This window comes from Trichomycterus rosablanca, chromosome 13, assembly GCF_030014385.1.
Source record: "Trichomycterus rosablanca isolate fTriRos1 chromosome 13, fTriRos1.hap1, whole genome shotgun sequence".
In the NCBI taxonomy this organism is placed as follows: domain Eukaryota; kingdom Metazoa; phylum Chordata; class Actinopteri; order Siluriformes; family Trichomycteridae; genus Trichomycterus; species Trichomycterus rosablanca.
Window position 1 is genome coordinate 27,900,382 of NC_086000.1, and position 27,607 is coordinate 27,927,988.

The following is a 27,607-nucleotide window of genomic DNA, read 5'->3' on the forward strand; positions in this document are numbered from 1 at the left end:
TTTTTGGTTGGTGGACTATTCTCAGTCCAGCAGTGACAGTGAGGTGTTTAAAAACTCCATCAGCGCTGCTGTGTCTGATCCACTTATACCAGCACAACACACACTAACACACCACCATTGTCAGTGTCACTGCAGTGATGAGAATGATCCACCACCCAAATAATACCTGCTCTGTAGTGGTCCTGACCATTGAAGAACAGCATGAAAGGGGGCTAAACAAAGCATGCAGAGAAACAGATGGACTACAGTCAGTAAAACAAAAAGGTTGAAAACCCCTGCTCTAGGTAAGTTGATACATGATCTAATACATCTATTAACACCAAAAAATGATTGTACAATTAATATACACCTTAGTTAAAGCAATTTTTGAAGCTTCATAAATAATGGCCCAGAAAAGTCTAATAGTATCAATTTGAAGGAAGTTTAACTGTGCATCTGCTTTTTGTGTGTGCTTCTAATCCTATATTAAATTAAACCGATAAATTTCATTTGTAAGCAGCTGCTAATTAGTTCATAGTTCAGTTGGTGCTTCATTACAAAACGTGCATATGGTTCAAATAAAACCCATATGCAAGCATTTAACCGGCTTCTATTGAAAATGCATTAAGTTTCAATTTCAATGAGCTGGAAACTTTTGCACATGAGGAATGGGTGAAGATTCCACAAGAGAGTAGCTTGACTATAATTGCTTATTGGAGGTTATTAAGGCAAAAAGAATGTACCACAAAGTACTGAAGCATGGGGTTTAATAATAATGCTGATTTGTCATTAGAACTAGATGTTTCTAATTTATACATAAAATTATGTCAACTTATGCTATCTAAATTGATTGTATATATCTATAAATGTTCTGTATTTCCTTTACATTCAATACTAGAGATGTACCGATCGGGGTTTTCGGCACCGATTCCGATCTCCTTTCAGGGACATCGGCCGAAAGCCGATTCCGATCGGGGGGGTGGGGGTAGGTTTAGCAGTAAATAAAATAAATAAACTTAAAAAGAGCCTCACAGTGAAGATAAACCGGAGCAGCGCGCGCGCGTGTGTGTGTGTGTGTGTTTGTGCCTTTAGAAGAGACGCTTTGTTCACAGTATCGCTATAAGTGATTCATTGATTCATGAGTTGATTCGTTTTATGTGAAGCGTAAGTTTCTCTTCTCAGTTATCTCTCCGTGTTTACTGTTATTAATTAAATGTCGTGGTTTTAAATAAACACCAGCTACTACAGAACATTTTGTGTGACTCTTACATTAAAAAGCTTAATTAAAAAGCTTAATTAAACTGCTATTACCACAGATCTGTAACCGAGTCAGACTCGTTCTGTCTAAGGAGCTAAAAGTTTTCTGATCCTAAAAGTTCAGCAGATGATCCTGAACTAACGAATTTGCTAATGAATAAACTTTTGCCTCGGATTGGCTCTGTAACGTTTTCTGTTCTCATCTACATCACAAGTAAGAACCGCTTACGATTTACCAAAGTGAACCAGGAGTTTATATAACGTGCTGATAGAATCGACTCAGATGTGACCGGGTTGAATTATCTTTTTAAAGTAAATATTACAATCAGCAAAATTACATCGTATGTATGATGCACAACGTTAATGATGTTATTTTAGGTCATGAAGAGCTTTCACGGTGGTTTCTGTACGATGGTTGATGAATGGTGATGTGATGGTTGGCGCTTCGTAGCTCAAAGTCTGGATCAATCCACTGAGCTGTTAACTTAACATGGTCTTTATATATCACACGATCGGCTACTTTTAGGAAATATCGGCCGATCGCCGATAGCACATTTTGATTAAAAATCGGCCGATACCGATTCGTAGCCGATCGATCGTCCCATCTCTATTCAATACACATCATACGTGACTGCATGATTGGTTCAGCTTTCTGCTGTATTCCAGCTAATCAGAATTGTTTATAAGCACAATTTATAATAAGCAGTTGTGTACTGCCTCTTATAGTCATATTTAGATGTGTTCTATACTAGTTACATTGGAAACGGTGGCTCAGTGGGTAGCGTTGTCGCCTCACAGCAAGAGGCATACACACATACACACATATATATATTAGGGCTGTCAAACGATTAAAAATTTTAATCGCGATTAATCTCAGAATTTCATATAGTTAATCTCGATTAATCGCATTAAAAAAAAAAAATCTGTGTAAATGTTATAGAAAACAAGGATTTTTAAGTGAAATATTACCATTAAAATGGTGAACACATTTTATGCTAAATGTACTGATGTTAAAAACTGCTGGGACAAGAGAAAACTGTAAGGGAGTTTTATTCACTCACATACTAGGCAGTAATACTATCCAGCAGAGACCCTTGACTTCGTATATATGTCAGATTGTAGGTAAAAATTTATCCATCAGAAAACATTGTAGATCAGCGGTGCTTTAGGTGGGATAAGGCGTAGTTATTGTAACAGACTTTTTTGTGGTTGTATCGTGACAATGGTTTGATGGACGTTTCTATGCAAAGTAAGTGTGTTTTGACCCTTTGGGGCTTCCATAGTTCATGGAATAGCATGCTTGGCTAACGCGATGACTCTCAGTACCGTAACAGAAGAAGCTAATAAAAGTGTTCTGCTTCCGACAATTTGTGAATATACCGTGTATTTATTTATTTATTAAGCAAGTGCATCACTACGACGCTCGGTTACATTATGTTAACAAACCGCAAATGAAACAAACGCTGGCAAGTCCGACGTTAAAACGTTGGTTCTACCAGTCAGACGCGCGCGCCCCACACTTTGAGAAACGCTGTCTTAATGAGAGATGCCGTGCACGGTCAAGTCTCAACATGAACTACGGATGACTTGCAGGGCCAAATAGAATTTGCGTTAACGGCACTATTTTTTAATTGCGTTAAATTGAGATTGCGTTAATGCGTTATTTGCTTGGGGGTTCATATTACCTGCTCGCTCTCCCTTTTATTTCTGCTGTAATAATTAGGGGTGCCGGAGTCTAAATCCTGACATTTCACTCCTAACGATTTCACATTCTAACTACATCTTCTATCCCTCTCGAGGTTAAAGACTGCAAGTCGAGACTGCAGTGCCAACAATGCTGCTCCTGCTAGATGGGATGGATACCTGGCGTGTTTGCACCAAAAATGTCCAGAACTTACTTTATCACAGACTGGACTGAATTGTGTGTGTGCCATAACACAATGCTGTAGTATGCTAAATGAGCTTGATACATGGAAAACTGCATACCCACAATGCAATGCAGTCATTTTAGTGGTGTTCAGTTAGCAACATCTTGGACATTTTGTTTAGCCGATTGCTAGTGTAACCGAACAGCTTTAGAGTTTGCTGAGTTTATATAGAAAGAAATAAACTGTACATAGCCAAATTATCAGGAGAATAATAATTTACTGGCTTGATCTTTTGGGGCACAGCACAGAGATGATCACAAGTGTAGAGAAACACACTTTTCCTTTGACTATGGAATCCCCAAAGGGACAAAATGCACTCAATACGTAAACACATATATCAAACATTGTCAGCACACTACATCACAGAAAAGTCTCTTACACTAACTTAATTATGCTGCATGATTGCCAGGGCCGCCTCATATTGCATAGTGTGCCTCATATTTCATACACTACGCAAATAAAAAATGTTAAATCGCTAAAAACAAACCTTAAATTCTGAATTTCACAGCAAACTGCATATTTCACGGGAAACGGCTCATTTCACGGTCTGTGAGGTGATTTTCACGACCGCGATTTAGGTAGGGCCTTACGTATAAGGAAATTACCCACTTGACTATAAATGTATTGCATGCTACATACTGTACTGAAACTACTGAATGAGGACACAGCAGCCTGTTCTATAGGCTTCCTGCGCTGCTGCTAACGGAAGGGAGTGACTCACATGGAGTGTCAAAGTAGCGCAGGGTGACCTCTCCAGTTTTGACCTCGCCGGCGATATTCTTGGCCATGCATTGGTACACGCCTTGGTCAGTCTCTTTGGTGTTCTGAATCATCAGGGTGCCGTCTTCTAAAAGATTCAGACGCGAGTCATTTCGCATGTTGAGTGCATTGCTGTAAAGACAACAGAAAGAATGAAAGATCACAGATTTTAAATATTATAATATTAAAATATGAGCTATGTATGTCCTATGTTTTCTACTGTGTGCAGTTTTATAAGGAAAAAAAAAGAATGAGACTAAAAGTTGCTCTTACTTGTTCCTCAGCCAGATGATCTGGGGCTTGGGGTTGCCCTCCGCCCTGCATGTAAAATACACAGTGTTCCCTGAGGTCACGTCCACATCCTGTGGCTCGGTAGTGAATCGAGGAACCTCTATACAAAGATCAACAAGAGATATGAAAGAAAATGTGGCAAAGGGAGGTGAACGTGGTGTAAAAAAGTAAACAATGAAAAGGAGGAATGTAAAAGACATGAAGCACTGAAATTAAATTACAGGTATCTGGCTGGTGAATAATGTGAACCTTTGGGCAACTAAAAGGGAACTGTAATACCTTGGCACACCAGGTTTATATGGACTACAGAAATGCAGACTAACCCTGTGTGGAAAAGTCTGGAACATACCCACTATTAATGTCTTCAAGGCTATTACAACATGCCCTAAACAGCTTGACATTACAGCATGGAAATGCTCAAGTTGCACAACCTAAACTTTGGAATAAAGACTCATTGTACATTAAATCCTTCATTTCTACTAATCACTTCATTCTGGTTAGGGTTCATCTTTCTTTCAGTGGGTTTAGTGCCACCTGTTTATGAAAGGTAGATAAAAACAACTGTACCTAAAGGTAACCTACTTGGACATGGGAAGAATTTAACTCAGGTCCCCAGGACCTTTTTTTCTATTTATTTATGCATTTTCAGGCTCATCCACTTCTGCATAGGCACCTCAGTCTGCTAACCAGGGTCCTTGCACAGCGTTTGAAGACCCCACCCACTTAGTCTGGTTTTTATTTATTTATTTATTATTATTTTTTGCATTTTTCCCAATTTTCCTCCCAATCTAGTTGGATCTCCATTGCTGATTGAGAAGAGCGAGACTGACATGCCCCCTCCGACATGTGTGCAGTAGCCGACCGCATCTTTTCACCTACACAAGGCGAGTTCATATGCGGATCAGCTTCGTGCACAGAAAGCCACACCCTGATCAGCATTATTCCTCGACTCTGTGCAGGCGCCATCAATCAGCCAGCAGAGATCCTAACTGCATCAGTTATGAGGTCCCTATATGGCTTTTTGTAAGGTCAGGTGATCTGATGTCTCTGATATCAAATGAGGTATGGCTCAATGTGTTCAATAGGGGAAAGGATAGGGCTCAATACAAGCCACTGGAGTTCCATAGGACATTTATTCTATTTATTTATTTTATATAGGAGAGTTAATACACCTGTTACCAGTGAATGTGAAACACTATATAACTGAAAGTTTCTATATAAACTTTTAGCAATGTTTACCAATAATTAAGATAATCACCATTTTTATGAGTTATTTTTAATTTATATGAATTAGATTTATATTTTTTTATATTTAAAATACACAGATGAACAATTAAATATCAAATTATACCGTTCATCTTCATCACAGCTCTCCAAATATCAGTATCTGCCATTAAAGACCCATAATGATAGACCACTATTCATAACTGTCTCACATCCTGCTTTCATTTTCCACATTACTGCTGCCTCATTAACACTGTGACAATATAATTACAGCTCAGTTTGCCAGCCACAATAAAAACGCCACCATCCTGAGCCACACGCCAATGTGTGCCAGATTGCCACATTGACACACGTGATGTGTTTATACAGCTGCTGCAGCTCACTGTGTATCATTCCTTTAAAAAAAAGACATTCCATTGCAGAGCCTTCGGAGACATTAGAAGATGGATTACACCAACACGTTCGGGCAAGTCCTTCTAGCAATTAGCCACCATAGTTTGGCGCTCTCCAAGGAAAGGACAGCGTCTTTGTACTTGAATCAAAATATACAGATTGCACAGGACATGCTAGAACAAAGCACAGAGGCTTTCTAGCTGTTAATACATGAAGGAACGTGCATTAGGAAGATTAAAGCCTCTCTTCACTAGGTGAAGAAAAAACTACAGTTTATATCTGACTGATATGAATTAGTCTGAAGTCTGTCTGGCTTTGTTGCTGACAGCACCCCCTCCCTGTAGGATTGGCCTGCATTCGTTTAACAGATGCTTAGACTGGGAGTTACATCTGACCCACTTGTTGTTCTGGCAGAACATTTGATGAGTAGGAGGCTAAATGCTTTAACGGTCTGGTATCTGGAAACTTTGCTTCCTACACACCAAACTAAACTAAAATCTGTACCAGAGCAAGGTAAACATGCCTAAACAGACATCGAAAGGTCAAACTCTTGTTAAAAAATTAAATAAGGGACTAGCTCTGGTCCAAAACCAGCAAAACCTACAAAGTAGATGCAAAGACAACATTTACACTAGAAAGGCACTGATGTGGCTTCACACATGATGATTAAAAATTAACAAAAATTAAATATTTCTTATAAGAATGAGAAAAAAGGGTCAAAATTGTGCCAAATTTTGTGTTAGGTATTTTAATGACCTACCATTGATTAATCAGATCAAAATAAATAATGGATTATAAATGCATATGTAAACAGGTGCAGATGTAGTAACTGGAAGGTCCCTGGTTCAAGCCCCACCACTGCCAGAATGCCACTGTAGGACCCTTAAGCAGCAGTGCTGTGTCTTATCCACTCATACCAGCACAACAAAAACTAACACACCAGCACCATGTCAGTGCAGTGCTGAGAATGATCCACCACCCAAATACCTACTCTGTAGTGGTCCTGTGAGAGACCTGACCATTGAAGAACAGAATGAAAGGGAGCTAACAAAGCATGCAGAGAAACAGATGGACTACAGTAAGTAATTGTAGAACTACAAAGTGCTTCTATATGGTAAGTGGAGCTGATAAAATGGACAGTGAGTGTAGAAACAAGGAGGTGGTTTTAATGTTATGGCTGATCGGTGTGTGTATATATATGTATATACAGGCAGCGCATAGCTCATGAAGGAAGTCATGTTTTGTGAGCTGGCTTGGTGGGTATACGGTGTGTGATAGGCTGTCTGCACATATATCCCCTGTTGCTGCCATGGGTAAAAGTACCATGGGTAAAATTGTCTTCCTGGGGCAGATGGGATCTTCCAGCAAGACAATGCGACATGTCACATGGCTAGAAATGTCCGACATTGGTTGGAAGACCATTACCAAGACATCCAACTACTACCATGGCCTCCTAATTCCCTAGATTTGAACTCAGTTAAGCATCTGTGGGACCACTTAGACCATTGTGAGCTGTGGGATGAACTACAGCCAGCATAGCTCCAGATACCTGTGACAACCTACCAACCTACCTATTGAGTCTCTCCCAGCCCATCTAGCTGAGGTCCGTGTTTTCAGTCTTATTTTATTACAGAATTTGAGGATTATTTCTGTATTATCTTGGGTGAGTATTTCTCTAAATGTACTGGGTAGATGTAGTATTTGCCTTTCTCTGTTGTACTTTGGGCATTCGTTCAGGATGTGTTTTAAGGTGATGGGTGTCTGACATTCTTCGCAAAGTCTGGGGTCTTCTCCTAGTATTAAGTGTTGGTGTGTCAATCTGGAATGGCCTATTCTACATCTAGTGTAAACAACTTGGTCTATACAATTAAATTTTTTAAATATAAAATGCAAAAACAAACCTACTCAGTATAGATCAGATGTGTTGATTTTATTGAAACATAGGTTTGTGTTTGGGTCTCACCACAGTTGAGCTCTGCTGCTGTAAGGGTGGCCACCGATCGGCCCTGTAGACGGATGGGATATTCACAGGTGGCAGCTGCTTGGGCATTGCCAGACTCTGTGTATTCTTTTAGTAGGTCGGCCAGCCACAGAAGATCACAATCACAGTTCAGTGAATTGGAGTCCAGACGCCTGTAAGGAGACACAGTCAGTCTCATTTATGCTCAAGTGAACAAGGTTAACAGGTTCAGTTTGTACTGACTAACAGCACAAGATCTGTGCATAGTGTACATCAGGATGTTAAAAGATTAGCGTATATAGTATAGAATAAAGAATCAGCTAAGTAAAGATCCTATTCCAAAACCACGAACACCCAACCCCTTGCACCCCCTTTTGAAACTATAACAGACACAACTCTACTATGAATGTCTTTTCATAAGATTTTTTGTCTGAAAATTTCCACTCATTCACTTTAAAGAATATTTGAGAGGTCAGGCACTGAAAAGGCCTGGATTGCAATTGCGGTTCCAATTCATCCCAAGATGTACAACGGAGTTTCGGTCAGGGCTCGGTGCAGGCCGCTGGCCCCAGTCAAACTAGTCAAACAATGACTTAGAACAGCATGATGGTGCTGTTGTGCACCAAGTTGGAAGCATATGATTTAGTTTATATTACTGAATGTGCAAACCTGTTAGAAATGGGTATGGTTGATACATCTGAACTTAATACTTAGGAGGAGTGTCCATATCCATACACTTAGAATACATATAGAATAATAGAATTTTAAATTCGTAACAGGTCAAAATATACCCATGAGATTAGTTTGATATTAAATCACATATGTGTGCTCGGGTGGCACAGCAGTCTGTTATGCTAGCCCACCACCTCTGAGATCCAGTTTCAAATCTCAGTGGTGATATCAGCCGGCCGGGCATCTACACAGACAGGACTGGCTATGTCAAATGTATCTGCCAAAGCCCTTAGATAAACTGGCTCCCAGTCTAGGGTATTCCTGTCTTCTGACCAGCGTTTCCTCATGGAATTGGATCCGCCCCGACCACAACCAGGATAATACGATTGATAAAAAAAAATGCTGTGAGTAAATACCACACTAACAACTTTAAATATTTTAGCTTCATTACTATAAATCTATTGCAAATAGTTCCTGAGATCTGAAAAAACAGTTTATGTGTATTGTAAGACACTTACAATTTATAATCTATTAAACTGAATGCCAACCACTTACAGTCTCTTCATGGCCTGTAGATGTGAGAAGGTCCCCAATGTAAGTTGTGTTATTCTGTTGTTGTGCAAAAACCTGCAAAAAAATATACACATATAAAAACTGTGCAAAAGACTATGTTGAACGATATTAGTCAGTCTATGGACGAAATGCCAAATTCTAAATATAACACCAATCAACCAGCCGCAAGCAACCAACCATTCATACATCCACATCCATTCATCCATCTATTATTAGCCAGTAGACATTTTTACTAGCCAAACCATGCCAAATGTTACTACATGCATTTTAAAAGTACAAAATACAAAATAATTACTCTATTAATTACTGTATGTTCAATAAGCAGTCAGACAAAAGTTTACAAAGACTTTGCTTTGTCTTTCTGACCATAAAGCAGCTTCTTGTTAGAGTTGTCTTAATCCATCAGATCTTGCTTTGACTTCCCCAATATCCTTCAGCTGATATTTCCTAATGACAATTCAGCCAGTAGAAACTGCAAGCTAAAGGTCCTTCGATAGTCTACTTATGTGGTTACACCAAAATTGCTTTGCGTTTAATATGCAGTGTGATGTAAAGTATGTAAACATCAGTAATTCAAACCTCTAAGAGTTGTAACCACAGAAATAGACTTTAAATGACCAGCAGCACCCTCACCTAAAATCTTTTTTGATCACCTCAATGAATTCGTAAACCAACTGCACAAACACAGTAAGGATCACATCCATCCTACTGATAGTCTATGACATCTTGTTTGTTAGATTTAGTCATGCATTTTTAATTATAAGGGTGCATTTTAATATGATTATTACTAACAGGAGTAGCTACACCTTATGCCAAGTTCACACTACACGACTTTCAGAGTTGCCGGATCACTGTACAGTTTACACTACACAACTGGATCTCTTGCACTCGGGAGTCTTTGAAGTCGTTGAGTTTTTCACACTACACGACTGATCAACGATAGGGGGTCACACACACGATCTATCACCAGGATGAGTCGGTCTGGTCTCTCAAACTACGTTTTGTCGCGAAAACAAATGCGAGAAGTGATGAGGGGTTTAATGAAACCAAAAATGCACGTCAACAATAATCGAGCAATCAAAGTATCTGAGTGGATTTGGCAACACGACCAGCAGGGATTGTCTGTTCTATAGTGAGTTGGAGGTAAATTAATATTTTTGCAATGCAGCGTGGGTATTATGATTTGGCATGGACGATAAGGTTACAAATACTGTAAAACTTGGGCGATGTATTCTGATAAAAACTAGATTATGCCCCTGTCTCGCGTTTTTACACTCCTCCCCTGGGTTTCCAAACCCCGTATCTTGTGTAGTTCTACACCGCACTCACTGCCAGTCGGCCGACTAATCCAGATATCTAGCATGCTAGATATTTTTCTTTTGTTGTTGTTAAATAATTCACACATAGCGATCGAGAGCCGAGTTTCGATCACTGAGCGAACGCCGAGTCGCTCCCGAGCTGCTACATCTAGCGGCGACCAGTCAGCAAGCAAAAATCAGGGTAAAAATCGTGTAATGTGAATTAGGCATTACAAGACAAATACTGTTCCTGGCATTCTCAGCCCCTTGTGTATCTGATGTAAAGTGTTTATAGCCATGAAAAAATAGCACTGACATTAATTAGAATGAGCACAGAATAGTTAAGTGATTTAGATAATCAGGGCAAAGAGTTCCTAAGAAGCCAGTAAGTTATAATCCCAGCCTAGATGTCCATGTGGTTTCCGAAAAACTAGCCCTCCGAGACTCCCTTATATTTATACAGGAAATAATGACTTCTTTCCCAGACACTGGTCAACAAACTCTGTTGCTCTTTAAAAAAAAACTAAAAAAAAACATGCCTAGTTTACAATTCATCATTATGCATTAAAAACATGTGACGAAACCTAATGCAGATTGGGAAACAGTGAATTCTGCATTAAAAACTGATCTAGCTTAAAGACGCCTCCTGTTCCTGCGTGACTAAACAAGCAAAGATATGCCAACCAAGATCAAGCCAGATGTTCTATTCTAGTAAACTCTAAACATCTGCTATACTAGCCAGAAAGGAAGAAGAAAAAGGAAAGAATCTATTGTTTCTATATAACATCTTTACCTTTCTTGATTAAAAATTACTATTATTATTATTATTATTATTTTCTTTATATTATAATATTTTTGGGTACCCTTAAACTCAACGTTTCCCTTAAACTTAACATGTGTGCGACTGCTGCTTTGCTCAGCGCTTGGCTTGAGCAGTTCGGTAAAACACCATCAAAGTGCAAATACGAGACGAATTGTGTGGAATAATCGTCAAATTCACTCTGAAAGCTCCACATGTATCTGTGTTTAGCTGGATTTTTCTCACTGTTTCACTTTTAAACTTGTGTTACAGTCGGGGTTCTGAGAAATCAGCTTTTCCGAGAGAGTCTAAAACGCTTATAGTTACTTAGTAGGCTTTTTTTTTTATGCATTTTTTCCACATTTTATTCCCGATTTAGCGCACTTCATTTTGTCTTCCGCTGCTACCAGAGATACCAGATTGCATCCGAGGAGAGCACGTAGCTGTACACGCCTCTTCCGACACGTGCACAGCCCTCCTCTTCTCGCCCCTGCATTCTGCACAGGCATCTCTTCCGCCCATCAGGGTCCTTACACAGCGTATGAAGAACCACCCACCCACACATAGTCCGGTCCCCACCCTGCAGATACGGTGGCCAATTAGTATCTGCTGCAGGCACTACCAGTTATGTCCACTAGCTGGCGCCCAGCCGACCGGAGGCAACACCGAGTTTTGAACCAAGGAGTTCAGAAACTCGGTGCTGGTGTGCAAGCAGAATATCTCGCTGCGCCACCTGGGCGTGTTAGTTAGTAGGTTTAACGTGACAATGTATTAAAAGAACGACATAGAAACACTAAAACTCTCTTAATTATTACTGCTCATAAGTTCTCTCCACTAATTAAGAAGTGGAGATTTTTAATTTGCATAAACTTGCACGTGTCGTTTATTTGCAAATTCGGGCTCGTCAGCAAATTTAACCGTTTTCGGTACACGGAGGGAGATGTTAGTTGACATGCTAGCACGCTGTGCCACCCCATCCCATTGGTTTAAATGGCATGATGCTAACTGTGTTAGCTTAGTAAGCAAAACCCGATGGAATCGCTGTATAAGTAGCGTGTTCGAATAACCTGCCTTACAAGTCAATGACTTATTAGAATCCTCTCTACTGAGGCAGCTGCCTATGTAGACAGTAAGACAGCAAGGCAGCTCACTAGGTTTTCGAACACACGCTGTATGGTGCATAGGCTGCACTTTACAGCACATCCAAGAAAATCTGTCACATAAAGTTTGTTTTTAACTTTGCACCCAATCACCATGGAATTAAACTAGCATGGATATTAATTACTAAATAAAACACCATGTTTACACTTACATTATAGACATTTAGCGACTTACAGTACTATGACAGTATACTGTCTAAGCAATTGAGGGTTAGGGGCCTTGCTCAAAGGCCCAACAGTGACAACCTGGCAGTGGTGAGGTTTAAAGGGTTGTGACCTTTTGATTGCTAGTCCAGTACCCTAACCACTGGGCTACAACTGACCATATTATTATGAAGCTGTAAATAAGTAATAAAATTTTTTGATGCGTCCATTTCTTGTAAATCTTTTGAGTTATGTGGGCGTAATGTTTGTTTTTAGCGCAGATCCTAGACAACATTAAGAAAAGCTCTTCCCAAGTGCATAATCAACAAATATACAAAGTTATGTCCGGCCCTGAGAGGCAAGTGGAATCTAAAAGCAAATAAACGGCCATCCAAAAGAAACTCTATAAAACATTATGTCACTAATATAATATTTGAGCCATTTTCAGCTGAACATTAATGCCAGGGTAACCAAGTTTAAGCAAGCAAAATACTTATTACTCTCATGAATGAGCATCAACATATCCACTCTGATCACTATTACAGAGGCTCATTAACATAAGTTAAGGCAAGCTGTAGCCTAGTGGTTAAGGCACAGGACTAGTAATCAGAAGGTTGCTGGTTCAAGCCCCACCACTGCTAGGTTGCTGCTGTTGGGCTCTTGAGCAAACCCCTTTTTTGCTCAGACTGTAACTGTAATGTAAGTCGCTTTGGATAAAGGCGTCTGCTTAATGCCGAAAATGTAAATGTAAATGTAAGGCCAAATAAATCCTACCAAGAATGATCAGAGAAATAAAATCAAAAACGAACTTACAGTCTTTCCAGTTTGGGCAAGTGAACGAAGGACTCCGGTTCTAAAACATCAATGTTGTTGAAATGGAGATACCTGTAATTCAGAGGATAACAGCACAAAAATGAATGCAAGGTTTTGTAAAAGTAGTTTACACACATTTATTAGTTAATTACAAAACTACACCAACCAGGCATAACATTATGACCACTGACAGGTGAAATGAATAACACTGATTATCTCTTCATCACGGCACCTGTTAGTGGGTGGGATATATTATGCAGCAAGTGAACATTTTATCCTCAAAGTTGATGATGGCTAGACGACTGGGTCAGAGCATCTCCAAAACTGCACCTCTTGTGGGGTGTTCCCGGTCTGCAGTGGTCAGTATCTATTAAAAGTAGTCCAAGAAAGGAACAGTGGTAAACCGACAACAGGGTCATGGGGACTTCCAAGGCTCATGGATGCACGATGGGAATGAAGGCTGGCCCGTGTGGTCCGATCCAACAGACGAGCTACTGTAGCACAAATTGCTGAAGAAGTTAATGCTGGTTCTGATAGAAAGGAGTCACAGTGCATGCACAGTGCATCACAGTTGCAGGGCTGTTTTGGCAGCAAAAGGAGGACCAACACAATATTAGGAAGGTGGTCATAATGTTATGCCTCTTCGGTGTATATAATAAAAGTTACAGATTATTTCAGTGTTTTAGTTAGAATAACAAATCTGAGTTACTTTTTTAAATCCTAAAGATTTCTGTAACATTCAAATACAGCATGTGCGTCAGTTAAAGTCAAGAACAACAAACACTTGTTAGACACATGTATATCTTGTAAAAAACAAACATCCTTGTGTTCAGTAAACTAAGGAATTTAAATTTATTGAGGGCTTTTTAAAAATATTGCAATTTATTTGGTCTACAAAATATATACAGCTGATTTGTAATTAAAATAGTATCAAACCGGTGGTTTACTATTTATTATTTTATTTATTAGGATTTGAACCTCATGTTTTACACACTTTGGTAACATTCAAGACAGGACAGGTAATAACTTGTTACACAAGATTCATCAGTTCAAGTTTTTAATTTCAAACACAGTCATGGACAATTTTGTATCTCCAATCCACCTCACTTGCATGTCTTTGGACTGTGGGAGGAAACCGGAGCTCCCGGAGGAAACCCACACGGACACGGGGAGAACATGCAAACCCCACACAGAAAGGACCCGGACCGCCCCAACTGGGGATCGAACCCAGGACCTTCTAGCTGTGAAGCGACAGTGCTACCCACTTAGCCACCGTGCCTTCCCTGTGGTTTACAAACTTAAATGTACATGTTTTAATTTGATTATGATCAACTACGGCTGTTGACTTCTTAGTGCCTATAAAAATAAGGCTAGTTCGACTGCACTGGTACATGCAAGTCATATGTATTCATAATGCGTACTTCATTTTCATTTTTCATTTTCTGCATTTTAGCAGACGCCTTTATCCAAAGCGACTTACATTACAGTTACAGTATACAGTCTGAGCAACTGAAGGTTGCCCAACAGCAGCAACCTAGAAGTGGTGAGGCTTGAACCACCAACCTTTAAGTTACCCAGCGCTCAAAACAGCTGAAAGAAGATTTTATCATATACCTTCAAATATACTAAAAGTTACAAAGACTTCCCCACATGAGTGGAATGTTCCAGGGTCATGGATGGGGACAGTGGTAGCCTAATGAGTAGAGCGTTGGGCTATAAACTGAAAGCTCTGCTATGCTGCCACTGTTGGGTCCTTGAGCAAGAGCCTTAACCCTATCTGCTCCAGGGGCCCCTTACAATGGCTGACCCTGCGCTCTGAACCCAGCCTTCCAAACAAGCTGGGATATGCGAAGAAAGAATTTCGTAGTATTGTACACCTGAATATGTATATGACAAATAAAGGCATTGTATTCTATTCTATTCTATTCTATTCTAGGTGTAATTTAGTTAGAACACAAAGTATTTAATGTCTCTGCAACATATTTATTAGGGATAATTTAACCACAACTTGACTACTGTTTTACTGTTGAGGCAACATTTTCTAATTGAGCCTTAGAAAATGAACCAAAATGAACCAGAACTAACTGGATGCATGAGCAGCAATCAGCAGCTCAGGACCTGAAAATATAGGACCATGTGTTTGTCTGTGTCTCAGACCTTAGCTGCAAAGTTAATTGCCTGCATTGTATTAGTTCACAATTGTAAGTCTGCTAAGTGCCATAATTGTGATATAAATGCCCAAGTGACTGATATCACACATAAAATCTGCCATACATTTCAGGAACAAGATTTTTAAAGAAGACAAATTATAAGTAGAGTAAGAAAAGAGTTCAGGGCATGCATGATGAACATAAGGAGATAGGAAGTGACAACAGAATCACTTACAGTTGTTCTAGAGAGACAAGCCCCTTAAATGCTTGTCGGTCTATTGACTGGATTTCATTCTTGTACAAATAGCTGAAAGGAGAAATAATCAGGTATGTTATGATTACACAGAGTATCAGTTACACAGAGATGCTAAATATATAACTGCATACCTAAATCATTTCTATTTTTAAAATAGGAGATCCATTTATAAATGATTAACACGTCCATTATGTAATTAAAATCAAGACAGAACAAGATTCACAGAGAATTATAGACATTAACATCATGATTCTTCAATATAGAGACACATGAACGATGAAGAGAATCAGCACACCAAAACCATCACATCTACAAAAGTTTTACAAATGTAAAAATACAACAGACAAAATAAGCTTCATGAAGAAAATACCGATCAGCCATAACATTAAAACCACCTCCTTGTTTCTACACTCACTGTCCATGTTATCAGCTCCACTTACCATATAGAAGCACTTTGTAGTTCTACAATTACTGACTGTAGTCCATCTGTTCCTCTACATACTTTTTAGCCTGCTTTCACCCTGTTCTTCAATGGTCAGGTCCCCCACAGGACCACCACAGAGCAGGTATTATTTGGGTGGTGGATGATTCTCAGCACTGCAATGACACTGACATGGTGGTGGTGTGTTAGTGTGTGTTGTGCTGGTATGAGTGGATCAGACACAGCAGCGCTGCTGGAGTTTTTAAATACCGTGTCCACTCACTGTCCGCTTCATTAGACACTCCTACCTAGTTGGTCCACCTTGTAGTTGTAAAGTCAGAGACGATCGCTCATCTATTGCTGCTGTTTGAGTAGGTCAATTTCTAGACCTTCATCAGCGGTCACAGGACACTGCCCATGGGGCGCTGTCGGCTGGATATTTTTGGCTGGTGGACTATTCAGTCCAGCAGTGGCAGTGAGGTGTTTAAAAACTCCATCAGCATTGCTGTGTCTTATCCACTCATACCAGCACAACACACACTAACACACCACCACCATGTCAATGTCACTGCAGTGCTGAGAATGATCCACCACCTAAATAATACCTAAAAAAAGCTAAAAAAAAAAAAAAAAAAAAAAAGTATGTAGAGAAACAGATGGATTACAGTCAGTAATTGTAGAACTACAAAGTGCTTCTATAGGGTAAGTGGAGCTGATAAAATAGACAGTGAGTGTAGAAACAAGGAGGTGGTTTTAATGTTATGGTTGATCAGTGTATATTATTACATTAGTCATTGGACAATTTTGCATCTCCAATTCACCTCACGTGCATGTCTTTGGACTATGGGAGAAAACCAGAGCTCCCAGAGGAAACCCATGTAGACACGGGGAGAACATGCAAACGCCACACAGAAAAGACCCAAACCGCTCCATTTGGGAATCAAACCCAGGACCTTCTTGCTGTGAGGTGACAGTGCTAAATAATAAACCAATAAAAGCATACAACTGCTGTCAAACAAGCTATTCAATGTCAATATATGTTGCACAGTCGAGATGTTGGTCGGCTCAACCCAGTTTTTACAGTTATTAGAGTTACTTTAGCCTTTTTGTCAGCTTGAATCTGTTTGGCCATTTGTTTCTGACCATTTGAACTACAAGTCATTTCAGCCAGTCACTATTCTGTGTAAATTTTATGGACTGTTGCACATAAACATCAGGTCAATCCAGCATCCAACAGCCAAGTTGCCTACATGCTCCCATTCTGATGTTTAACAATGAGATAAATGGGGTGTTTAAAAGGACAGTGAATGCTATGCCCCCTCCCTATATATTAAAAATACAAATTCTTAGTAGTTTTACATGTAGTGCTGTTTACATTTTACGTCTCAAAATCCATCTTTTCCAGCTGGCATTTGGGTGACCTAGAACTGTGCCACATGTTTAGTGTTTCCTTATTTGTAAATGTGTATTTTAATTTTTCTTAGATTTTCTTTATTTTGTCCTTGGGTGTAATGAAAGGCGCTTTTCAAATAAAATTTTATTATTATTATTATAAATTGTTATAATAATTTTTGTATTATAATGTTTGTGTATTATTTTGACTCTGTTTTTTTTACTCTGATGTTTTTTAAATGTTTAACCACAGTAATGCATTTTACTTTTAAGGTCCTGAATCGGTAAATGAGCATGACAGGAATACCCAGGGTTTTAATCCGAGGGTTCATTCACATGTTGCTCAAACCAGGATAATTCTGAACAAAAATCCATACGTAAAACTGGTTGGATCGACACCCTGTTTTCCCTGTTGTATTTTTAACATATATGTGTGATTTCACAGAGCTAGCTAAATGTATTGTCTGAGACTGAAATTGTTTACGTCTTCCATCAGAAAGGAATGTGAGAAGATGAAAATTGGGTGACTGCACACATGACCATGAAAGATAAGTCCTGTTAAAACAGGGATGCATCGTGGGAAACAGGAACCGAGTACTAGCGTCTTCTCTAGGGAGTGGGGGTCGGGTCGGTCAGCTGTTCAGTATTTGGTTTACTGATGTAAATGCTCTTGAGCCTTGCCCGATTATTTTCCCCACATATTGCATTACACAGACACAGAGCGTGTTTCTCAGTCGTACTTCACAGACGTCTCAGATGTTCAGTGTTTGGGTTTTAGTGAACTAATCTACATGCTCTCACAACCTCTCAGCACTGTAGCTTTGAGAACCTGGATGACTTATCAGCAATACACTATTGAACTACTTATCGGCTAAGTACTTTATTTATTCTATTCTGGCTGTTAAACACACATCCTTCAAATTTATATCATTTTACATTTTTCCACTGACACCCCCCACTCCCAGTGTCCACAGTTTGCGTTTAGCTGCAATAGCTGTGCTATAAACATGGAGGAATATGAGAGGGATGAATTATGGGTTCCTCTAAACATAAAAATGTCATCAAAGCGCTTTTGAATGTTTAACAGTAAAGACCACAAAGCTCAATCCCACATAAGCTTTTAATGATCAGTTTAGCCATTGTTTTATAAAAAGTCAAAATGATGCTATTGTCTCAATATGGGTCATTTCGAAAACAGGTTTAGCCAAAGTTAGTTTAAGAGTAGAATTTACAGACCACAGTATGTTAAACTGTATATAAACATCATAAATCATTACGTTCGTATGCCAATGCACAACCTTAATTTATGGGAAAAAGTAAATACTGACAATAGCATTAACAGAAAATAGTATTATAGTAACCCAGGACAGTGGTAGCCTAGTGGGTAGGGCTTTGGGCTATCAACTGAAAGGTTGAGAGTTCAAATCCCAGCTCGGCCATGCAGCCACTGTTGGGCCATCGAGCAAGGCCCTTAACCCTCTCTGCTGCAGAGGCGCCGTACGATGGCTGGCTCTGTGCTCTGACCCCAGCTTCCAAACAAGCTGGGATATGCAAAGAAGGAATTTCGTTGTGCTGTATGTCTGTATATGTACACTGATCAGCCATAACATAAAAACCACCTCCTTGTTTCTACACTCACTGTCCATTTTACTAGCTCCAATTACTACAGTTACTGACTGTAGTCCATCTATTTCTCTACATACCTTTTTAGCCTGCTTTCAACCTGTTCTCCAATGGTCAGGACCCCCAAAGGACCACTACAGAGCAGGTATTATTTAAGTGGTGGATCATTCTCAGCACTGCAGTGACAGTGACATGGTGGTGGTGTGTTAGTGTTACCAACCCCAAAATATCCAGCCGACAGTGACCCGTGGGCAGCGTCCTGTGACCACTGATCAAGGTGAAGATGACCAACTCAAACAGCAGCGATCGTCTCTGACTTTACATCTACAAGGTGGACCAACTAGGTAGGAGTGTCTAATAGAGTGGACAGTGAGTGGACACGGTATTTAAAAAAACTCCAGCAGCGCTGCTGTGTCTGATCCACTCATAGCAGCACAACACACACTAACACACCACCACCATGTCAGTGTCACTGCAGTGCTGAGAATCATCCACCACCTAAATAATACCTGCTCTGTGGTGGTTCTGTGGGGGTCCTGACCATTAAAGAACAAAGTAAAAGAAGGTTAAAAAAGTATGTAGAGAAACAGATGGACTACAGTCTGTAATTGTAAAACTACAAAGTGCTTCTTTATGGTAAGTGGAGCTGATAAAATGGACAGCGAGTGTAAAAACAAGGAGGTGGTTTTAATGTTATGGCTGATCGGTGTATCTCTATATTTACATATAATAGAGAACTTTTCTCTAATAATATTTTCCTGAGGTCAGCATCTGATACACACGCGACTCAAGACGAAACCTGGCTGGTGTGCTAATCTCTAATTTTCAACTGTCTAAAAGCAGCACACTTACTAATTAAACTGAGTTTAATCACCACTACAATTACAGGCAGACAGAGGTACATGTACTGTCAGTGATCACTAGCTTCTCAACTACAAAACACACCCTGCTGCTTTGAGGAGAATTCTGGAGGGATTTTTAGTTTCAAGTTTCAAAGCAACCTAATGTTCTGTCGATAATTTGAAAAAGTTCTTTCTGATTGGAAGAGGTTTTGCTTAATGATTACAGAAACATAAAAACTACTAAACCTGGCTACTGTGACATACACTTACTGACCACTTTTTAGCAACACCATTCTGTTGATTCATGAGATTTATCAGATAAGGCAAGAATTCTCCAATATTTAACCTTTGTTTAGTTTTGGTGAGCCTTTCCTCACATAGTATTAGAATCCTCTACTTGATGAAAACCCTGGCTTTTAATTTAGTAGTAAAGAGTATATTTTTTGAACTCAACAAGGTTTAGAAAGGCCACTTACAGTATGTTTTTTTTCTGTCCACATCATTCTGTGTAGGTTTTAAAAGCTGTTCGTCCCATCTCAGAACAGCAGTTACTGATGAACTCAAACTCGAATGGCACCAATAACCATGCCAAAACTCAGATTTCATGCTTTCCTCAATTTGGTGCTTGAAAATAAACAATATCTAAAGCTCTTGGTTTGATTTGTGTATGCCACATGACTTGCTGATTGGATAATTACATGAATAAGCAGGTGTAAATGTTATACATTAGATTTTTGTCAATTTTAAATAATTCTATATAAGTAAACATATTACCTGTGTGATGCATATTTTTGTGTAACGGTTTGGCTGGCTTTGTTATTATAAATTACGTTTTGGTTGTTCTGTTCTTACTTGGAACATGTAGGCATTAATTACAAAAAAATATATATTGACAAGTCAAACCTTTTTAAAAAAATATTTTTATGCATTTTCTCCCTTTTTCTCCCAATTTTAGCAAGTCCAATTTATACCCAATTGCGTTATGCTTCCTCTCTACTGGAGCTGACCCCCGCCCCGATTAAGGAGAGCGAGACTGTCACACGCCCCCTCCGGCCAAGGACGGATTAAGGATAGTCTGGGCCCCTGGGCAAAGAGTTGCCCAGGGCAACACCCACCCACCCCCACCCCGTGCGCCCCCCCTCCAAAAACATAAATAAATTAATACATTAAACAACCTGTCAATAACTAACCCTAACACAAGAATCTATTTTATATAAGTTTCTTTCTACTCTTCTTTCTTGCAAAGTCATCCACTAATTCATCAAAATTAAGCTGTCTGACCAAATCTGATTCAATGGCCAGAAGTGACAGTGAGTTCAGGTGGTTTTGGCGCATCCTAATCCTGAATGAAATATGAAATACGGTAGCTTGCCTGGCAATTTGTAGGTCCCTAGAAAGTCAAGGAGCCATGGTAAACGACTTCTATGGAAGTCAAGGGCCCCATAGCAGGGGCCCTCGTGATCAAGGGCCCTCTAATGGTATGCCTTGCTCTTCTCTAGGGGCCCCTGGTAGGGGCTCTCATAACCAGGGCCCTCTAAAAATATGCCCCCCTCTTTCCTAGGACCCCTAATAGCCAGAAGTCGAAGTCAGAGCAGTGCCACAACGCCTCATCCATTTTCATAAGGGGCCCAAAAGCATGGCTAGGGGCCCCAAAAGCATGGCTAGGGCCCCAAAAAGGCCCTGGGGTCAAAGTCCCTAATAGTCAGAGGATCCTTAAAATGGAGGGCCCTCGGAAATAGAAATATATTGTATCATAAATGTTGATAGGCATCGCAAAATGTTTTGGGCTGACCTCAAGGGCCCCTGGGCGCTGGCCCCACTGGCCCGGTCAGTAATCCAGCCATGCCTCCGGCATGTGCTCAGCAGCTGACTGCATTTTTTTACCCTCACGAGGCGAGTTCATATGCCGATCAGCTTTGTGCACGGGGAGCCACACCCTGATCAGCATTATTCTTCAACTCTGTGCAGACACCATCAACCAGTCAGCAGAGGTCGTTTTTCACTCAGTTATGAGAAGTCCCTATCCGGCTTGTCCTACTCTATGAACAACAGCCAATTGTTGTTCATCCTAGCCGGATGGCAGAGCTGAAATTCCATACGATGTATTCGAAATCCCAGCTCTGGTGTGCTAGTGTGTTTTAACCACTGCGGCACCTGAGCGGCCCAGGTCAAACTTTATACTGCTTATCTTTGTACTGTTCAGTTTAAAACCCAATATAAAGCAGATTTATAATACTGTTTTATTAGCATTTTACATCCTGTCCTAAATTTTCTGAAATTGAAAATTTAAACAGATGCAACACAGCAATATACAAAGGAAAGCATAGAACTGCCTATTTTAACCTATGTAGTATAATGACAGAGCATCTAAAATCAAGTCTGAGACACACGAGCTGGTGACGTTAGCACATCGCTCACTTAGGACCTTGTCGACCTGGATGCTGCGTGTTAGCATAACAACCAAAAAGTCTGCCTACACATCATTTTAAGTTTTGGTTGTTTTGATTAAGTCATCATCTGTTAATATTGAAGAACTACCTTTTTATTACAAAACTCTAAGCACTTAAGTAGTACATAATAAATCAGGGACTGCCAGACCAAAACAACCTGATTATAAATGAACCCATTTACCAAACAAGCTTCTTTAAAACAGTACAAAACACTTAAGAATAAAGAATAACACAAATATGTGTAAATGGCCCAAAGCTTCTGAATATCCAAACAGACATGTGAACACTTCATGTGTACAAGCAGATGTTAAATCAAGGAGGAAGTGAACGAGACATTTCTAGCATGTCTGTCTGTAAAAGAAAATCCAAACGGCACAGCTGATGCGCTGGTTTTTACTAAACGTGTGGATAACAATGGTAGGAACTGTGGGAGGTTCTGTTGATCAAGCTGTTCACAGCAGTTCACAGAAATTAAAGAGCAACAGTGTGTCTAAGGTTTGTTTGCCTTTTTTGTGCCATTTACACAAATTAAGGGGAGAGGGGTTTGAGAAAAATATCAAGGCAAACTCACAGATATTTCAGGTTTTCCAGGTCCTCAAAAGCTCCTCGTGGTATTCTTTTGATGTGGTTGTTATTTAAAAGGCTGTTTAAAAAAAAAGAAAACAGGACAACAGGATAAGGATCTTAAACTAATGGTTATACAGTGGACACACACGTCATGGATTTTCTCAAACACCAACATATAATAGACAAAGGGGAAAATTCTACCGGGTTTTTAAACACAGATTTCACCAAAGAATGACCGAGTGGCCTTGAAAGGCAGAAGAGTTAATTAGTTAAAATGGACACACTGCACATTAAATACACAATCATAAAGTATGTAATGATGTTACAATACACGTATATAAAAAAAAGAGTAAGAATTTTTGAACACTTTAGAACATTTTCTGCTTAATTCATAGCATTTTTAAAATTATGAATATAGTATAGTATAGCAGTGAAAGTTTTTGGTCAGAACAAAATTTGTCAAATTTTTAGCCCAGATCTACAGGGCAAACTTGTTAAGTGAGTAAAACAGTGCTATTATTCACTGTACCAGATGGATGGATGGATGGATGGATGGATGGATGGATAAATACTATATGCATTATATACATTACTTTATACATGGGCTTCCCTCTAAATCTATACGCCCCTTGCAAATAGTCCAGAATTCTGCTGCACGGATCTTAACCCATACAAAGAAGTTTGATCACATCACCCCAGTCCTGGAGCAGCTTCACTGGCTGCCCATTACCATGCGCATACAGTACAAAATTATACTTCTCACCTATAAGGCACTCCATGGGTTGGGTCCCCGTTATCTTTCAGACCTCCTAAAATTTTACAATCCATCCCGTAACCTAAGGTCATCAGATGCCGGTCTCCTAGTGGTCCCCAGGTTCAGACTGAGCACCATGGGTGGCCGATCTTTCAGTGTTGCTGCCCCTGCGCTTTGGAACTCTCTTCCATCCTCGTTACGGTCTACTACTTCTCTATCCAAATTTAAAACTTTACTAAAAACCCATCTCTTTTCTCTGCACTTTTCCCCTTCCTCCCCTGCTATTTTGGTGTGATTGTTATTTTTTGTTATTTTTGTTTGTAAAGCGACCTTGAGTTTTTGTGAAAGGCGCTATATAAGTGTAACATTATTATTATTATACATTAAATTATACATTAAGGATTGTTAAAAATGCAAAAAGTGAATTTTCTAAAATAGAATATTTGACACAAAAATGCGTTTACTTAATTAGCTGTTTTACGCCGTGCTTACACCATGATTATATTAATGACAGAAAGAATAGATCATTCTCATGTCAGTCTATCATCCTTGTCAAGTGTTGTTCTTACATGTTGATTTTTAAATGTGCTCTTTTATACTAGTCTTCAAGAAATTAAGGTTTGTTTTTAATAGCTTGGATTGGTTAAAGATTTTTGTCATAGTCTTTGGCACACTCTGGCATTGTACGGCCTGCGGGCCACATCCAGCCCTTTAGCTGTCCCCAACCAACCTGCATGAGGTCAGTAAAAATCAGACATAAATAAAAATCACACATGCAATAAAACAGGATTGTTTTTATTTTGATGGGACCGCTATTTCTTAAAATTTTTGTACGTTTCAGTTGAAGTGTGTGTGAGTGTATCCAGCTTCACCGTAATGTTTTGAACAGAACTGAGTGCGATTGATAGAGACGGTTGAGTGTAACAAAACATGAACTTCTAAGTATTTATTCACTAAAGTCAGGTGTAAAGCTGTTTAAGGATCACAACTAAAATCTAGCATTTAAATCATTATAACGGTACTAATTTTTAGCTAAACTACAAAAGCAACAAGGTAATTTATTTTATTAAGTTTTACACATCCAGGACTGGAGCCAACAAGATCAGCTTTGTGATTTCCAACCAGAATATCCAACAAGAACAAAGGACTGAAAAGCAGCAAATTATGCAATTAGACTCCAAACAAAATAGTAATAGCACTTTGTGTTAATTTAGTTAATTTAAAAACATGCACATTCTGTTCACATTTGTTTTCGAGAAAGTTGATTAAATAGTGAAATTATGTTGATGGTTTTACTCTGCCTTCATCTCATTTTCATTACCTGATTGTAACATTTACTCTTAACAGTAACATATTATCAGAACTGCACCATTTACTACTAATATTGAACAGAAATAAGTTCACGCTATTGGTCCGGCCCTCCACAACAGTTTCCTAAGTGGCCCCTTGGAAAATTTAATTGCCCATCTCTGGTCTTTGGTATTGCTGGAGATTGTCGTTCCTCTGAGTATTTAATACATTCAGTCAGTATGTGTTTAATAGAAACAGGTAATCGGCAGGTCTGACACAAAAATGTTTATTTTAATTAACTTTAATTTTAAGAGAAATTGCTATTATGTACTCTAGAGTGAAACAATTCGAAAGTTCAACAGTTCTTACTTCCTTGAAGTGTGTTGCAGACATTAATTACAAAATAAAAAAAAAATTACAATTCAAACATAATTATTTTTGTACTGTTCAGTTTAAAAGCCAATACAAAGTGGATTTACAATACTGTTTAATTAGCATTTTACATCCTGTCCAAACTTTTCTGGAAGTGAACATTTAAACAGATGCAGCACAGTGATATACAAAGGAAAGCACAGACCTGCTTTTTTAATCTATGTTGTATAATGCCAGAGCATCTGAAATCAAGTCTGAGACACGTGAGCTGATGTTATCACATCGCTCACTTAGGACATTGTTGACCTGGATGCATCGGGGTAGCACAAACAACCAACAAGTCCGCCTACACATCATTTGGTTAAAGTAAACAAAACTATCAGGAATATAACATCCCTCTGATACAAGGGTAAAATAGCAAGCAAATGCTTACAGATATACAGCACTGTGAAAGTTCTATCAAACTTATAAAATAGTCCCAATCATTGTACATATTGTATCTATCTATCTATCTATCTATCTATCTATCTATCTATCTATCTATCTATCTATCTATCTATCTATCTATCATAAAACAGTTTGTATACAAGATACTGCGCTATCCTGTTTTACACTGTAAAACACTAATATAGTAAGTGGATACTTGCTGCCACAAAAGTGTGTGTAAATAAGCTTTTTTAACATTAATATTTTTAAACCTTTTTAATCTTATAGAATATAGTTCTTATAAAGAATATAGTTTGTGAGAGTGGTACAGCAGGACCCTGTTAGTGCAGCTCATGATGGACAGAAGGAAAATAAATTCTGCATTGATTACAGCATGACCCGCCTGTGTGGGCTGCAGCTGACAGAGCCAATGCAGTGTTAAAGTAAACACATTCAACAGCACGCTCATAAAAACGTATCAGAGCGTGAAAACACGAGAGGCGGTCGAGTAGAACGGAGGAGAACTTACAGTGTGTTGAGATTCCTCAGCCCTCTGAATGAGCCCGGCTGCAACTCCTTAACTTTGTTGAACCTCAGATCTCTGTAAGAAAACAGAAACATTTATTAAAGATGAATACTCATAATTAGAGATACACTCTACCCACGATGCGATTCACGATACTGGGTTCACTATACGATTTGTTCCCGATTTTTCACAAAATGAAATTAAAGACAAATGATGACAAAAGTTTCATTTTATTATTTCTCTTTAAAAAATAAAATACTGTATTTGTGTTTATCTTTTATTTATCTAAATAATAAATGCCCTTTTATTTCTGAGGTAGGTACAAACTACGCAAAACAATGCTGCACATTTCCTTTTGTGTAAAAAAAAAAAAAAGTGAAATGAAATTTTAAAACAAAATCCACATTAAAATAAATAAATAATACAAATAAAGAAAGTATCCTCACATAAATACATTTGGCTGAAAAATTCAGAACCTGGCAACCCCGTAGTGACGTCCACCAGCTTTTTTGATAGGTGATTCATGCACTTTGTAATGTAATGTTGGTGTAATTTTTTTGAAAACATGTTTTAATATTCATTCATTTATTAGGATTTTAAAGTAATGTTTTACAATTTGGTTACATTCATGACAGGAACGGTAGTTAGTTGTTACACAAGATTCATTAGTTCAAGACTTTAATGTCAAACACTGTCATGGACAACTTTGTATCTCCAATTCACCTCACTTGCAAGTTTTGGACTGTGGAAAGAAACCCAGGGGAAACCCACACAGACACAGGGAGTTAGGGCTGGGCGATTTCACGATTAATTCGGTTAATTCGCATGAGTCAGAGTCAGAGTCAGAGTCAGAGTCAGAGAGGTTTTATTGTCATTTCAGCTACATACAAGTACATATTGAAACGAAACAGCGTTCCTCTAGGATCACGGTGTAACACGGTACAAAAAGTGCAAGACAAAACAGTGTAAATACAACAATAATACAAAAAATCCTATAATAATAACTACAAAAGATATTCCTAATTATCCCTAATATAAACAAGTAATTAGAACACAGGACTAAAGACAAGTGTTAGTACATGATGGTGAATAGATGGTACAATGGTTCCTGAGGTAGTGACATGTTGTACATTAGCAGCGTAAAATTGGCAATGCAGATAAGGTGCCTAAAAAGTAGATATGGTGCAAAATACAAGTAAGGTGCAGAAATTATTGTGCATTTCCAGGAGGTGTGCAAAAATACAAGTAACATAGTCAAAAATGCAAGTAACAGTCAATACAGTTCAGT

At 38.9% G+C, this 27,607-nt stretch overlaps 1 protein-coding gene across 1 annotated transcript in view; it reads right to left on the reverse strand.

The window, feature by feature from the left end:
• Positions 1–27,607, reverse strand: part of LOC134325162 (peroxidasin homolog) — an 88,999-nt gene that overhangs the window by 33,235 nt on the left and 28,157 nt on the right. Inside the window, exons 2-9 of the mRNA XM_063007243.1 lie at positions 26,323–26,394; positions 22,956–23,027; positions 15,636–15,707; positions 13,251–13,322; positions 9,019–9,090; positions 7,795–7,964; positions 4,197–4,314; positions 3,886–4,055 (exon numbers count right to left, since the gene is read on the reverse strand). Of these exons, the coding sequence (XP_062863313.1) occupies positions 3,886–4,055; positions 4,197–4,314; positions 7,795–7,964; positions 9,019–9,090; positions 13,251–13,322; positions 15,636–15,707; positions 22,956–23,027; positions 26,323–26,394 (818 nt within the window). The remainder of the gene's footprint in view (positions 1–3,885; positions 4,056–4,196; positions 4,315–7,794; positions 7,965–9,018; positions 9,091–13,250; positions 13,323–15,635; positions 15,708–22,955; positions 23,028–26,322; positions 26,395–27,607) is intronic.